At 42.2% G+C, this 13,827-nt stretch overlaps 2 protein-coding genes across 2 annotated transcripts in view; both read right to left on the bottom strand.

The window, feature by feature from the left end:
* LOC139645989 (phospholipase A2 inhibitor beta-like) overlaps positions 1 to 5,472 on the bottom strand; it is a 32,496-nt gene extending 27,024 nt beyond the window's left edge. Inside the window, exon 1 of the mRNA XM_071521881.1 lies at positions 5,215 to 5,472. Coding sequence (XP_071377982.1) covers positions 5,215 to 5,472 — 258 coding nt within the window. The remainder of the gene's footprint in view (positions 1 to 5,214) is intronic.
* Positions 5,473 to 9,457: 3,985 nt separating this feature from the next.
* LOC139645912 (contactin-associated protein-like 5) overlaps positions 9,458 to 13,827 on the bottom strand; it is a 61,574-nt gene continuing 57,204 nt past the window's right edge. Inside the window, exons 21-24 of the mRNA XM_071521784.1 lie at positions 12,139 to 12,226; positions 11,383 to 11,586; positions 10,078 to 10,152; positions 9,458 to 9,654 (exon numbers count right to left, since the gene is read on the bottom strand). Coding sequence (XP_071377885.1) covers positions 9,458 to 9,654; positions 10,078 to 10,152; positions 11,383 to 11,586; positions 12,139 to 12,226 — 564 coding nt within the window. The remainder of the gene's footprint in view (positions 9,655 to 10,077; positions 10,153 to 11,382; positions 11,587 to 12,138; positions 12,227 to 13,827) is intronic.

The following is a 13,827-nucleotide window of genomic DNA, read 5'->3' as shown; positions in this document are numbered from 1 at the left end:
ATTTTCATGTTAGTTTGTATTTCACTCTTAAGTTTTGATTTGTCACTTCCAGTGTGGAGAAGATTTCCCACCAGTGTCCATACTGACACCAGAATTTAATTTAGGCAAATAGAATAAATGTACGGTGTCTCAATTGTGCGGATGGGACACTCTTCTGTGCTGCAGCCTCACTTTATTTAGCCTGATAAAACAGGTGTATTTTTACATAAAAATGTTGCCTAGTTCAGCTGTAATCCGATTAAGGCAATACTCCAACTCCAGAAATTGCCATGTAAATGCCTTTATCTGATTATCTTTATGGGTGTAAAGTCATAATCAGAATAAGTATAACACCATTAACACCTAGATTTCTGCTGAATGTTTCCATTTGTTGGGGCATGTATTTACGTGTGAAGGATTGCTCGATTTGAAGAAAGGTTGGTGCACAGGGAATACGTTCTCAGCAAGCAAAAAACTGTTTTCTCAATGATGCCACTGACATGCAGAACCTTTTTTGATGAAAAATGAAAAGCTTGCCAGTTTTTTGGCACAGTATTACAAAGAATGCTAAGCCTGGTTACTGTAACAAATTGCTAGTTGCACGTAAAAGCCAAGCTGAGGGCAGAAACACGAATCTTCGTGACTTTTGCACAAACATACAACGTTTTTGCTTGGTAGATGAGGCCAAACATAGTAATTGAAAGCAGAGATGCTGTTAGATGTCACGGAGGTCTTGTCCCGCTGCTAGTCTGAGGGAAAAGGAAGCGAAAAAAGCAAAGATGTTTACCAAAAAGGCTGTGGAAGAGAAGGGTCCACTCAGTAGAACAGACCCAGGATCCAGCAAAAAGCTTTGTAAAAGTCCACATTTTGTTTCCATCACTCTGCCACCTTCTGATTTCAAATTACCTCAGGTGCCACTAGAGTGATATCTTTTTCTCCCCCTCATCAACCTGCCCAATGATGCTTTGGAAAAACTCAAACTGACCATAACAAACTTACATTCCACGAGCAACGTATTTGAATTTTTACATGAGCGATGGACTGGCATGTGAAGCAAATGAAAAATGCTGTTCATTATCTAAGTCATAAATATCCCAAGACATCATATGGCATTTTACAAAGTTTTTGCAAAGATTGAAAGGTCATACATCTACCACTGAGCCATGTTGAGAACAGAATACATCATTTGATATAGGATAGGATTACAGTATATTGGATATTTTGTCCTATATACTATATTTACTGTAAAAATCATTATTACAGTTTGTCCAAAGCAATAAACCTGTTTGTCCCTCTTGGAGCCCGACAAACATCTTTCTGAAGACAGAGAAGAAACAATGTATATGATAAAATAATTGAGATAAATATCCTCATACACGACTTCTGCAAAAAATGAAAACGCCAACACAGTAATCCAAAGGCGAAAGTAGAAACATGGTGAAAACACAGTTTGCGCCTATTACCGTAATCCTAATCTGGATTTGTATTTGAAGCTAGGAGAAAGGACTGCAGCTTCCCTACATGTTTTCCCCCCTCATTCCTTCCTTGGTGAAAGGCCTGGTGAAGAAAAATGAGAGAATAGAAGATAAAGCCAGGGAAAAATGCTATCACTGACACTACTTACACAGTAGTGATGTTTGGCGGTCTTTTTCGGCAGTGCATGCGAGGTAAAATAAACCAGACTGGCCTTCTTTTCTTTACGTCCTTACTTGCAGTTTAAAGTCACAATGAAATAACACAAATTACTTTTTATCTTGTTAGCTAGTTTCCACGTTATAATATACACCTATTTAACAATTTTTAACGATTTTTATCAAAATCAAAACATTGTATGTTGTTTAGTGGTTATTTCATGGCATACCCGTAGGCAAACATAAAAATTCCAACCAATGGTATCATGACAGACTTTTGACTCTGGATTTAACTGAAAAAGTTAATGTCTGTTTGGAAGCACTGAAGGCTGCAGAGTGCAGACAGTTATGGAATCATGTAAATGGCTTAATCGGACTATTGCCTTACTTGCAGTATTGGCAATAGTTGCATTATTGTGCGTATGTAAACATGGGCATACACCGCCTTCTTGATATGGCAACAGAAAAGCTTGCCTGTATTTGTTATGACTAAAATGTAAATTAAATTGCCTGAACTAAGTCCTGCAACTAATAAAGATATAGCCCCATGCTACTCTATATAGCCCCAAATCAGCTGACTCAATCCTCTTCCCTCCATTAATGGCCGTTAATGGTAGTTCAATAGCTCCAACACATAGCAAACAGTCTTGTGTCTGTTGTTGTTCCTTTTCCAGGAGGGAAGCTGGGTTACCTTTATTAGTTGCACCTAGGTAGTGGCTGACAGGCTGAAAAGGGCTGCTTCTCCTTGCAGTCTCTCTCTGTTTGGTTTTGGCCTTTGACTTTTCACACATCACACTTTCCACTCATCCATGCACTCCACCTCATCACTGACATTGCTGACCTACAGGCTCCATTCCCTTTTTTTGGTTATATTCTTTATAATACACCATTTTGGGCATTTTGGAACTGGTGCATAGTCCCTCATTGTTGCTTGCCTGAGCCAGGTTGTAACAATGTGAATCAGGATGTTAGAAAAGGTACGCAGTCAACCATTTGTGGTAAGAAAAGGTAAATAAAACCCTGATAAATGTTTGTTAGATGAGGCTGGGCAGTACAGTCTCAGTCAGGAGGGCACGAAAAGATTTCAGGAGTCTTGATCCACTCCCTCCCAGCAAACATTTTGACATTTGTTGATACAATGTCCATAGTAGGCCCGGGAGTTTGATTCAATGTTTTATTGATGCGTGTGCAAAGCAAATAGAGTACCACAAACAATACTGGAGAGGTACACACCACCAAAGGATTTTAGGAATAATAACACAATAACCTAATGAAACACCCCCCCACCCCCTGTCGTTGAACTTGATTTTCTCCAACTGGAGGAAAAACATAATGTCACTGATCCACATAGAGTGTAGGGGCGGAATGGGAGATTTCCAGGATAAGAGTATCTTTCTTCTGGCCAGGAGCATTAGGAAAGCGATCATGTTGGACATAGCAGCGCTGCAGGGGAGTGGGACTCTAGGCACGCTGAAAATGGCTAGCCGAGGGCAACCTTCAATTTGAACATTTAACCCCTCTGAGATAGTTCTGAAAATAGCTGACCAAAACCTTCCAAGCTTTGAGCAAGACCAGAATGTAAAAGGGTTGCAGGGCTAGTGAAGCAGTGAGGACACGCTGGGCTAACATTATGGTATAATTCTGCCAAACAAGCATTACACAGATAGGCTCTATGTATCAGTTTGAGCTGGATCAGACTCAAGCGTGCGCAGGAGGAGGAGTGGTTGATCCAATGTAAGGCATCGGACCACCATTCATCATTCAACTCAACTCTGAGTTCTGACTCCCATTTAATCTTAGTCTTGGAAGCAGAATCACTATAGACGTTAGAGATTCATTTTCAAGAGGTGTGGGACAGTTTGAGAATGTCCTCCCAAACCAAATCAAGGGGACAACGTGGAAAAGAAGCGAGCTGAAACTGTAAAAAGTGACGAATCTGAAAGTAGCGGAAAAGGTCAGAGCAAGGTAGACTATACTTAGACCTTAGCTGAGAGAAACTACAGAGTACTCCATCCTCAAATAGTGTTGATTCCTAGCCTGCCCCAATTACCAAAAGTTGAGTCTAGTAGGGAGGGAGTGAACATATGGTTGTTGCTTACGGGCCCTAGTATGGAGGCTGAGCGAAAATTAAAATGCCGCCGAAACTGAAGCCAGATCTTTAGGGTGGATTGCACCAGGACATTAGAAGAATATTTAGAGGGGGATAGAGGTAGGGAGGAGTAAACTAGAGCAGAGAGTGAGGAAGAGTGGCAGGAACGGGATTCTAGAGTACACCAGTCAGTGCTAGGGGAGTGCAGCCAGAACAGAATTTTCTGGATATTGGTGGACCAGTAGTAGGACATGAAGTTGGGCAAAGCTAAACCTCCAGCAGATCTTGGTCTTTGAAGCACGGATTTACTAATTCTGGGATTTTTACCGGCCCAAATGAAAGATGAAATTGCTCTGTCTATGTTCTGAAAAAAGGACTTTGGTATGAAGACAGGTAAGCACTGGAATATATGAAGAAATTTGGGGAGAACATTCATTTTCACACACTGGACTCTGCCGATAATGGGAGATTACTCCAACGCCTAAAGTCTGCTTTCATGTCTGAAGCTAGTGGAGGTAAATTGGCTTCGTACATGGAGGCCATTGAGCGAGTGACAACAATACCGAGATATTTAATGCCAGAGGGGTTTAAACGAAAGGGAACGTCCGATTGATTTATCTGAGAGGCTTGCTCGTTAATAGGGAGTTTGAAGGTTCTGTGCAGAATCTTAGCTGTTCCTAGGACTGCACTCTTCTGGACGGAGATCTCGGATGTTGTTCCTGGAATCTGTTGGAGCCACTCTCCCAACTTTGGGGTCACAGCCCCGAGTGCTCCTACCACCACTATGACCACTTATGCCCTCACTTCCCACCATAGGCGGAAATTATGGGGCAGACAGGGGGGTCCGGACCGCCCCTTCCTGGGAAAAACATGTCCCCCTCAATATATCATTGTAAACATAACTATATATACTGAACAAAAATATAAACGCAATACTTTTGTTTTTGCTCCCATTTTTCATGAGTTGAAATAAAAGATCTAAGACTTTTTCTATGCACACAAAAGGCTTATTTCTCTCAAATTTTGTTCACAAATTTGTTTAAATCCGTGTTAGTGAGCACTTCTCCTTTGCCAAGATAATCCATCCACCTGACAGGTGTGGCATATCAAGATGCTGATTAAACAGCATGATTATTGCACAGGTGTGCCTTGGGCTGGTCACAATAAAAGGCCACTCTAAAATGTGCAGTTTTATCACACAACACAATGCCACAGATGTTGCAAGTTTTGAGGGAGCGTGCAATTGGCATGCTGACTGTAGGAATGTCCACCAGAGCTGTTGCCCGTGAATTTCACTGCCATAAGCCATCTCCAATGTTGTTTCCAAGAATTTGGCAGTACATCCAACCAGCTTCACAACTGCAGACCACGTGTAACCACGCCAGCCCAGTCCACATCCGGCTTCTTCACCTGCGAGATCGTCTGAGACCAGCCACCCAGACAGCTGATGCAACAGTTGGTTTGGCACTTTGGAGAAGTGTTCTCTTCACAGATGAATCCCAGTTTTCACTGTACCGGGCAGATGGCAGACAGCAGATATGGTGTCGTGTGGGCGAGCGGTTTGCTGATGTCAGCGTTGTGAACAGAGTGCCCCATGGTGGCGGTGGGGTTATGGTATGGGCAGGCATAAGCTACGGACAACGAACACAGGTGCATTTTATTGATGGCAATTTGAATGCACAGAGATACCGTGACGAGATCCTGAGGCCCATTGTCGTTCCATTCATCCACCGCCATCACCTCATGTTGCAGCATGATAATGCACGGCCCCATGTTGCAAGGATCTGTACAGAATTCCTGGAAGCTGAAAACATCCCAGTTCTTGCATGGCCTGCACATGTCACCCACTGAGCATGTTTGGGATGCTCTGGATCGGCGTGTACGACAGCGTGTTCCAATTCCTGCCGATATCCAGCAACTTGGCACGGCCATTGAAGAGGAGTGGACCAACATTCCACAGGCCACAATCAACAACCTGATCAACTCTATGCAAAGGAGATGTGTCGCACTACATGAGGCAAATGGTGGTCAGGTGGATGGATTATCTTGGCAAAGAAGTGCTAACTAACATGGATTTAAACAAATTTGTGAACAAAATTTGAGAGAAATAAGCCTTTTGTGTGCATAGAAAAAGTCTTAGATCTTTTATTTCAACTCATGAAAAATGGGAGCAAAAACAAAAGTGTTGCATTTATATTTTTGTTCAGTGTAATTTTAAATAATATAATAATATGCATTGAAAGCACTTGTGCTAATTATAGACGCAAAACAATGCGTTTATAAGTTTCGAAACATTGCGTCCCAACAGCATATGCCTACCATCCCCGAACCCCCACACACATGAACCCCCACACACATCAGCCCTCGGTACGAGTGTCAGTGGTGACTGACCTCCAGTATGTAGCTACTTTGCAAAGGTTAACTTAAAACAAAGGATGTGTCAGACATTTTTCTTTACTTTACCAACTCAATATAATAAAACACATTTACAATTGTAACCAGACTATAATTTGTTCACTCCATTACCTCGCGGTTGAATCTTGAGCGCCAACGCGGCCGCCATATTGGTACGGGGCAGCTGCGTCTCCTAATGCATGTCTGTCTATGGAGGCAGGAGGTCTATCCACAATTAAAATCATGATAACGCTGAATTTTCGACCGATTTTCAAGCGGTTTGGTTTGTTACAAATGCCAGACGTGTATTTATGATACAGTATACTTGGTTAAATTAAAATGCGGGTTTTCATACCAAACCAAACCATACCAAAATACTTTATCTTTTGTAGATGGTAACAGTAATATTTCTATAATATAATATTTAAGATTAACTTACCCTACGTATTTAGGTTCTAAGTATATTCTTTTTTTCTTACTGCATGTAAAATGGCTGCCACTATGTAATTTTGTTTCTAATTTTGGAAATAAATGAAGACCATAAGGGTCTCCTCTATTTACATTTAATACAACAGTACTTTTGGTGGCACCTTTGCTGTCCCCTTCAGGAATTGCTCTTGAGAATTTTTTCTGTTTATTGTCCCCCCCAACAGTGAAATCAAATATCCGATCTTGCTTCCCACATCCTTTCTAGTTCCTCTTTCAGCCCTTGGTATTTCTCCAGCTTCTCATATTCCTTCTTCTTGATGTTGCTGTCTCTTGGGACCGCTACATATGTCACCACTTTTCTTTTCCTTGTCCATTATCACGATGTCCGGTTGGTTAGTAATTGTTTATCTGTCTGGATCTGGAAGTCCGACAGGACCTTAACTTTGTCATTCTCAACCACCCTTTGTGGTGTCTCCCATGTGGACTCAGGAGGGTCCAGCCCATACTCGGCACAGATGTTCCTGTACATGATCCCTGCAACTTGGTTGTGCCGCTCAGTGTATGCTGTTCCTGGCTGCATCTTACACCTTGCTACTATGTGCTGAACTGTCTTGGAGGCATCTTTGCACACTCTGCACCTTGGGTCTTGTCTGATGCGGTAGACCCCTGCTTCTATTGACCTAGTGCTGAGTGCCTGCTCTTGTGCTGCTATGATTAGTGCCTCTGTGCTATGTGTCCTTCAGTCCAGCCTTTTCCAGCCACTGATATGATTTCCCAATGTCAGCTGCCTCTTCTATCTGCCGGAGGTACATCCCGTGCAGGGGCTTGGCTTGCCATAGCACCTCCTCCACTTACTCTTCATCCATACTCTCTATCTGCTGCTGTCTGAGATATTCTCTTAGCAGTTCATCCTTGGGAGTCTTTTTACTGATGCACTCATGGATGATTAGTGTTTCATTCAGGACAGTGGCCTTGACGTTCACTTTCCGACTGGTGTATAGTCTCTGGGTGCTGGACTTGGAGTGGAATCCTCTGTGTATTGTGAGGAGTTTCCAGGTCTTGATATCAGTAGCTTCCATGTCCTCTCTTGGCCAGCTTACTACCGGTAGGGCATATGTATTGATGGCTTGGATCTTGTTCTTTCCATTGAACTGACACTTCAGGACCTGTCTTGCTCTGTGGAGGTACTTGGATGTTGCTGTCTTTCTTGCCTCCTCCTCATGGTTCCCATGTGATGGTGGAACCCTCAGGTACTTGTAGCTGTCCTGTCTGCTATGCGGCCTTCTGGTAGTTTGGCCCCCACTCTTGAACCTGTATCCATATCCACTCTTTGTGATGATTTGGCTGAGGAGGCCTATGCAGAAGAGCAGCAGGGATGGCACATCACCTTGGTATATGCTGCACTTGATGGTCACCTCTGGGATTGTCTGAGTTGGCTCCTAGTGTGTTCTCCACAACCCCATTGAGTCCATTGTTGCACACACAGACACACACACAGACTGAAGGTAGGTACATGAATGTGACATGAAAGATGACCATGAGTCAAGCCATGTTACAACAGATGATTAAGAATATCTTCACTTTTATTAGTAAATTATACATCTATACAATATACCCTTAAAACTGCAGCTATACAAATCATTAAGAAGAAGTAACCACATGATATTACCCATTGCAAAATAAATAAAACACTCTGAGAGGTATGTATTCAATTCATCGATACTAGAGATCTGCAGACTATTACATCTTGAGACATACTTGGATGCAAGCACGTGCACAGATAGGGTCAAAAGGTTCAAGTCCCTACCTTTTGGCCATGCCACTCACATAGTGCCCTCTTACAATGTGTCACTCATGTATTTTTTGTGTGTGTAAGGATTTTTGCTTAGCACCACCCATTCAAATAAATACAAAAATAACTTAAAAATCAGGTGTGGGAGTGGGCTTTTGCTTGATCCCTTACCTACAAAAAGTTCTAAGCACTGTTGGCCTGGGTAATTCCAAATCAGATAAACTCTCTCACTGCTGTTCTTGTAGACAATTTACAATTACAAACATTAAGGGATTTGAAGGGGTTTCCAGGTCTGTAAATCTCTATGCTACTTCAAACACTGCAGTGCAAAAGAACTGTAAAAAACCCCAATTGAGAGTCACACAGAACTCAAGTCTTGTTTTGCAACGTAGCCTAATGGTCAACCAGCAAATGTTGTGGTTGAGCTACTCCATCTATTGTAGGTTGCAGAACTGAATGACAATAAGCTCCTCTTTATGTAGATGTGATTGCCATTGTGCCAATCACTCCAACAAAGTTAAAATGTTGAAATTAAAAACGTATAGGCAAATTAGGCACTCTACTACTCTTACAGTAGGCAGTATTGGCCCCCTTTTCCCTTTCCCTTTCAACACCACAACATTCACCACCATACCGTGGAAAACAAAGACGGCAGCGAATGTGCGCCTATCTTACAGGCCTGGCCTACATTTCTTGAGCGTCATTTAGCGTATTCCACGGAAATGTGGGCATATTCAGCATTTTGAATGTTGCTAACAAAATGTTACGTTGTGCGCATTCAGGAGGTGCGACAGCTTGTGTTCACTGCGCTTACAATTGGTTTCCGTCTTTCCCTGTCTCTCATTCGTCTGCTAGTTTACATATTTTGCAGAAAACACACCGGCTTAGTTCCAAGTTTCACCAATATCAAATACACTCATATCCGTACAGATTCAGCTAGCTGCTGTCCACGTCCTACATGTCCTGGAGCGTTTAGACAGTGGGCCAGTTCCTAGTCTTTTGTAGCGTGCCTGGGGGATTTCCAGGACATGAGTACAGAGATTTGTAGTTCTAAGGAATGCTGCAACAACACATCCACCTGACAGTCCTTTATGAGAGAGGTATCTGGTTTAGGTCCAGGGAGGACACGCCGCTATGTGTCCGTCATATGTAGTACTCCTTCATGTTGTCCCTGACTGAGTTGTGGAGGTGCAGCTCTGCCCGGTAAGCTGTTTCCATGCTGTGTCTGTGCTCCTTCTCCTTGATGCTGGCGCTCCTCTGGGCCTGCCGGTGCTGGTACAGGAAGCGGGTTACCACTGCCAGCACACACACAGTAATGAAGACCACCGCTGTGACCACACCTGAGGAGCAGCCAAGGCAGCCGTATTAGTAGATCAGTGGTGAACGGTGTCAACACCAATATGGGTCAGTTTCAAGTGCAAATAATCTGAATGGACATCATGGCTTATTCTAGATCTCAGCTGAGAAAAATATATATTTCATTAAACTGCAGAAACAGGCTTCCCTGTTATGAAAGCATACAAAAATATTGTTTAAATTATCATGATTAACTTAATTTCAATTCCATGGTTTAAAAACATGATTGCACAAGTATCAATAATTGTGTGAATTAGTGGGAACTAAGGAGACAGAGACAGCGAGGCATCAGGAAGAAGAATGAAGACGGAGGCAGACGGAGACAGAGACAAATAACAGACAGCTGGGACTCATTTTAAATTAACACCAGAACAATAAATTAGCACAAAAGAGAGAGGAAAACAGACCTACTATTACAGCAGAATCATTCTGGGTATCATTACCGCGCTGCTCCTTATCTTTATTTGCCGTTGCAGCTTGATCTGGAGAAGGAGAAGTGAGAAACAGGCAAATTCATTAACTTTCAGTAATTAGCGAATGAGCCGTGCCGCCAGTGGATGTTGTTTTCAATGGGGTGTTAGCTCCACAAGATAAGCCATTTCATGTAACTGCCAAAACAATGATAAACAAAACTTCCATTACACTGGAAGGTATCAGTTCATTGTTGTCTCAACTCGTTCCTGAATTATGCCTGAAATGTAATAATGACGCATAAAGCTGTAGGCAAGTCTGCGAACATCCGTAATCGAGTCAGAGCTCTGCAGCGTGCCGCTACGTGGGACAAACAACTGTGGTGGAGGGAGCTGGATAAAGGATGTATCAAGGAATTCATTTATTTGTTCATTCTGAGTTCATCCAACAAGCCGCCTGCTAAGTGAGTTTGGCAGTGATCAGTGTCCGAAATTAACTTTTTGGCTCACCTGCCAAGGGCTGGTAAATTTAAAAAAATGACATGCCAAGAATAATATTTACTGGTAAAAATAACGAATATACATTTTTTGTAGAAATGTCACCTTACCCGTTTTCAACACTCTTTAGAAACAGGTACTGTGTGAAACATTCAATAAAAAGAGATTCATTTAGATTTTAAAACTTTCTCTTTTCACTTTTTGCCTTGTCCTTCATTTTTTCTTTTTGTTAAATTTCAACTAACCTTTGACCTGTTAACCAACCAGATAGTGGACAAACAGGAGGAAAAATGCACACAATTTCAGTGCAGTTTTGCCAACTGTCTTCCAATGAAAGTCGCTACCAGCTGCTCAAAAAGTCACTAGAAGTCACCAGTTGATGTCACACTAATTTGCATATGAATATATTTACTACAACCCAGAGAAGCAACATTGCAAGAGGCATCTGAAAAGTCGCTAAATCCTAAATCCAGCAACAAAGTTGCCGTGTTGGCAACCGCGGTTTAGTCGCTACTGCAACTTTCTGTAGAGCCAGCGTAACAGGCAGCCAATCAGAGCCATGGTTTTGCTTTTATTTGATTGGCTTACGGCCAGAGAAAGTGTACGGTGGTCAGCAGGGACAAAGTCTGAGAACAGACAAAAACCAAAGACTGTATATAACAGACATGAAAATGTTGTCTCTAACAGTTACTGGCAAGTGTGGCAGGTGGATTGATTTATCCACCAAGACCATTGACACTTTACAGATGTTAATTTCGGACCTTGGCAATGACCATAACCCAGCAGAGTGTTTGAGTGTGTTACCTAGCAGAGTGTGTGAGGTGGTGGAGTCTGCAAGTGCCCCGCAATTTGACTGGACCAGGGGACCGCGGATGGTGACCAGTGAGCTTCCTCGATTCAGCAGCGCCGCTTTCAGAGGAGCCACATGATTGAACTGGACTGAGGATAGGCAGCCAATGAAACCCTTTGATCCAGCTTGCATTACTTCCTCATTGAAATTCTCCCTTCCTACAGACAGACAGACAGACAGACAGACAGACAGACAGACAGACAGACAGATAGATAGATAGATAGATAGATAGATAGTGGTGGTTATGTCAAATGTCAATTATTTCAAACAAATAATTTTGAAATCTGCATCCTCATTTACAAGCATGGGAAAGTGAGTTGTTACAAGCAAGCTTGTGCTGTTTAGAGACTCTGGTCTCTCTTTTTTGCTAGCAACCTTGAGCACATAACACCAAATGAATAGTGGATTAGATTGCCGTTTCAACCCTCTTCCATCCTCTGCTGCATAAAAGATCTTTCTATAGCCACAGCAGTGAGCAAGATAACAGGAATTATCCCTGGGTCTTGACGGCCAAGTCTTTACTTTTTTGAAGCATAATAGATTTGTGAACATGCTAATTAGTATCTACAATTGAAGTAAAGAATGGAAGAAAAGCACTTGTGAGAAATGACAACTCAGGAAATGTACCTCTCCAGGGCGATAATGTGTTGGAATCACAAAGGCACTCAAGCAATTTCTCAGGAAAAGCTTAACATCATGAGACGACTTACCAATGACTTTGCCCAATGTCAAGGATCTGATTAAGATCAACTCTGCATCAGATGACAGGGTGTACTTTCTGTGGATGTCCTGGTCGATCTGGTTGAGTGGAAAGTAATCAAATAATAAGCCGGTTACAAGAAATCTAAACCAAGGCAGTAGCGCATTTCAATACATTATAGATTGAGTATTATGTTCTTGACCGCTTCATACAAATGGCATCTGCCCACGACTAGCTTTTAAGTGCTTTGGTTCTTCCACTTCCGTGCTAATACACTGGCTCAGATGCATTGCTCAACTTGATATACATCAGACAATCTAGCACTGAACTATCGTTCGACTCATGATGCACAGATGCAAACATATTGAATAAACACTTGTACTGATGTGTTCAAGAGCCTGTAGGACTTTCATTAGGTCCTTGTTGAACTGCCACATCTGAAATACCTGTGGTAACTTACCCAAAGGTAATCGCTCGTGTTCTAATTCTCCTGGCAAACTCTACTCTAGACTAACTTATCCTCCTGAGCCAACTTACTCAGGGCAACAAACTCTACTCTAGACTAAAAAAAAAATCCTCCTGAGCCAACTTATTCAGAGCCACATTTATATAGCGCTCTAATTTTCTGGAGAGCGATTCCCTCAATATTTCCCCTCTCAGGATCTCTCCCATGGGAGGAATCCCCCGAACCCTCAACCCATCTCGCAGAGAGTCCGGTCTCTCATGTGGGGATCCTGTTTGTGATGCCAACTGATGAATAAAACTGAAATAAAGACTATTTCGCCATCATCCAATTCAGTGCTCTCTTTAACGATACATGCAGCATGGAGAGAAGTGTACAGCAAGACTGGTACAATTCTTATATGGACGAGGCCAAACATTTCCTAGACAGTGGGCCTCATGCAAGAACCACTCGTACGAACAGATTCGTTCTTAAATCACTCGTACGAGCGATTTAAGAGAACTTGCCGCATTCACCAATTTTCTCGTATTTACAATTTTCTCTTAGGTACGAACAAAATCTACGAGTGGTCCAGATCTGTCATACGAGCCACGTACAATCAATCTGCCGTTCTCCAATGCAAAAAAAACAAAACTTTGTTGTTGACTAATGGATTGTATCTCTGTCACTTTGAAGAAATTTTGAGTTTGAATAGCCTATATAAATGACACTGTAAAGTAATGTATAATCACGTTGAGATTAACCAGTACAGTGGTTACAGCAACAGGAAAAATAGCAAAGGAGCACTGATGGCTTTTTCAAAGGAAGATAGTGCGCAATTTATATTACCAGATCCGCATAAAATCTCATAATATGCATGTGGGTTAGTAGCCTATGAGTGCGCTCAATACAAAGAGAAAACAAAAAACACTGATAATTGCCAGGTTATTTGACAAACACTCAGATGAGACAAAGGCAAGGTTAGATTGTATTGGGGGAAATACTTTATAGAGGGAGATAAATCTGATTTCTAGATTTTACTCCAGTTGATAACGTTAATGTGGGTAAGTGCAAGTGAATCTAAATTTTAAAAAGAGAAATGGCTTTAGGTCTTACCATTAGAGTCATGCATAAGCATATATCATCACATGCTGCAGCAGCTTGCAAGTCGCTGTCCAGGGCAACATCCTCTGCTGAACACCTGACAGCCACATCGCCAGTTATGGCAGGTATAGGCCTGTTCTTTCATCTGTCTGT

This window comes from Centroberyx affinis, unplaced genomic scaffold (assembly GCF_046629955.1).
Source record: "Centroberyx affinis isolate AG114_WGS23_722 - 3 ecotype Tasmania unplaced genomic scaffold, CSIRO-AGI_Caff_v1 ptg000079l_1, whole genome shotgun sequence".
Classification (NCBI taxonomy): domain Eukaryota; kingdom Metazoa; phylum Chordata; class Actinopteri; order Beryciformes; family Berycidae; genus Centroberyx; species Centroberyx affinis.
Note: the sequence above shows the minus strand (reverse complement) of the source record. Positions and strands in the feature narration are given on the sequence as shown.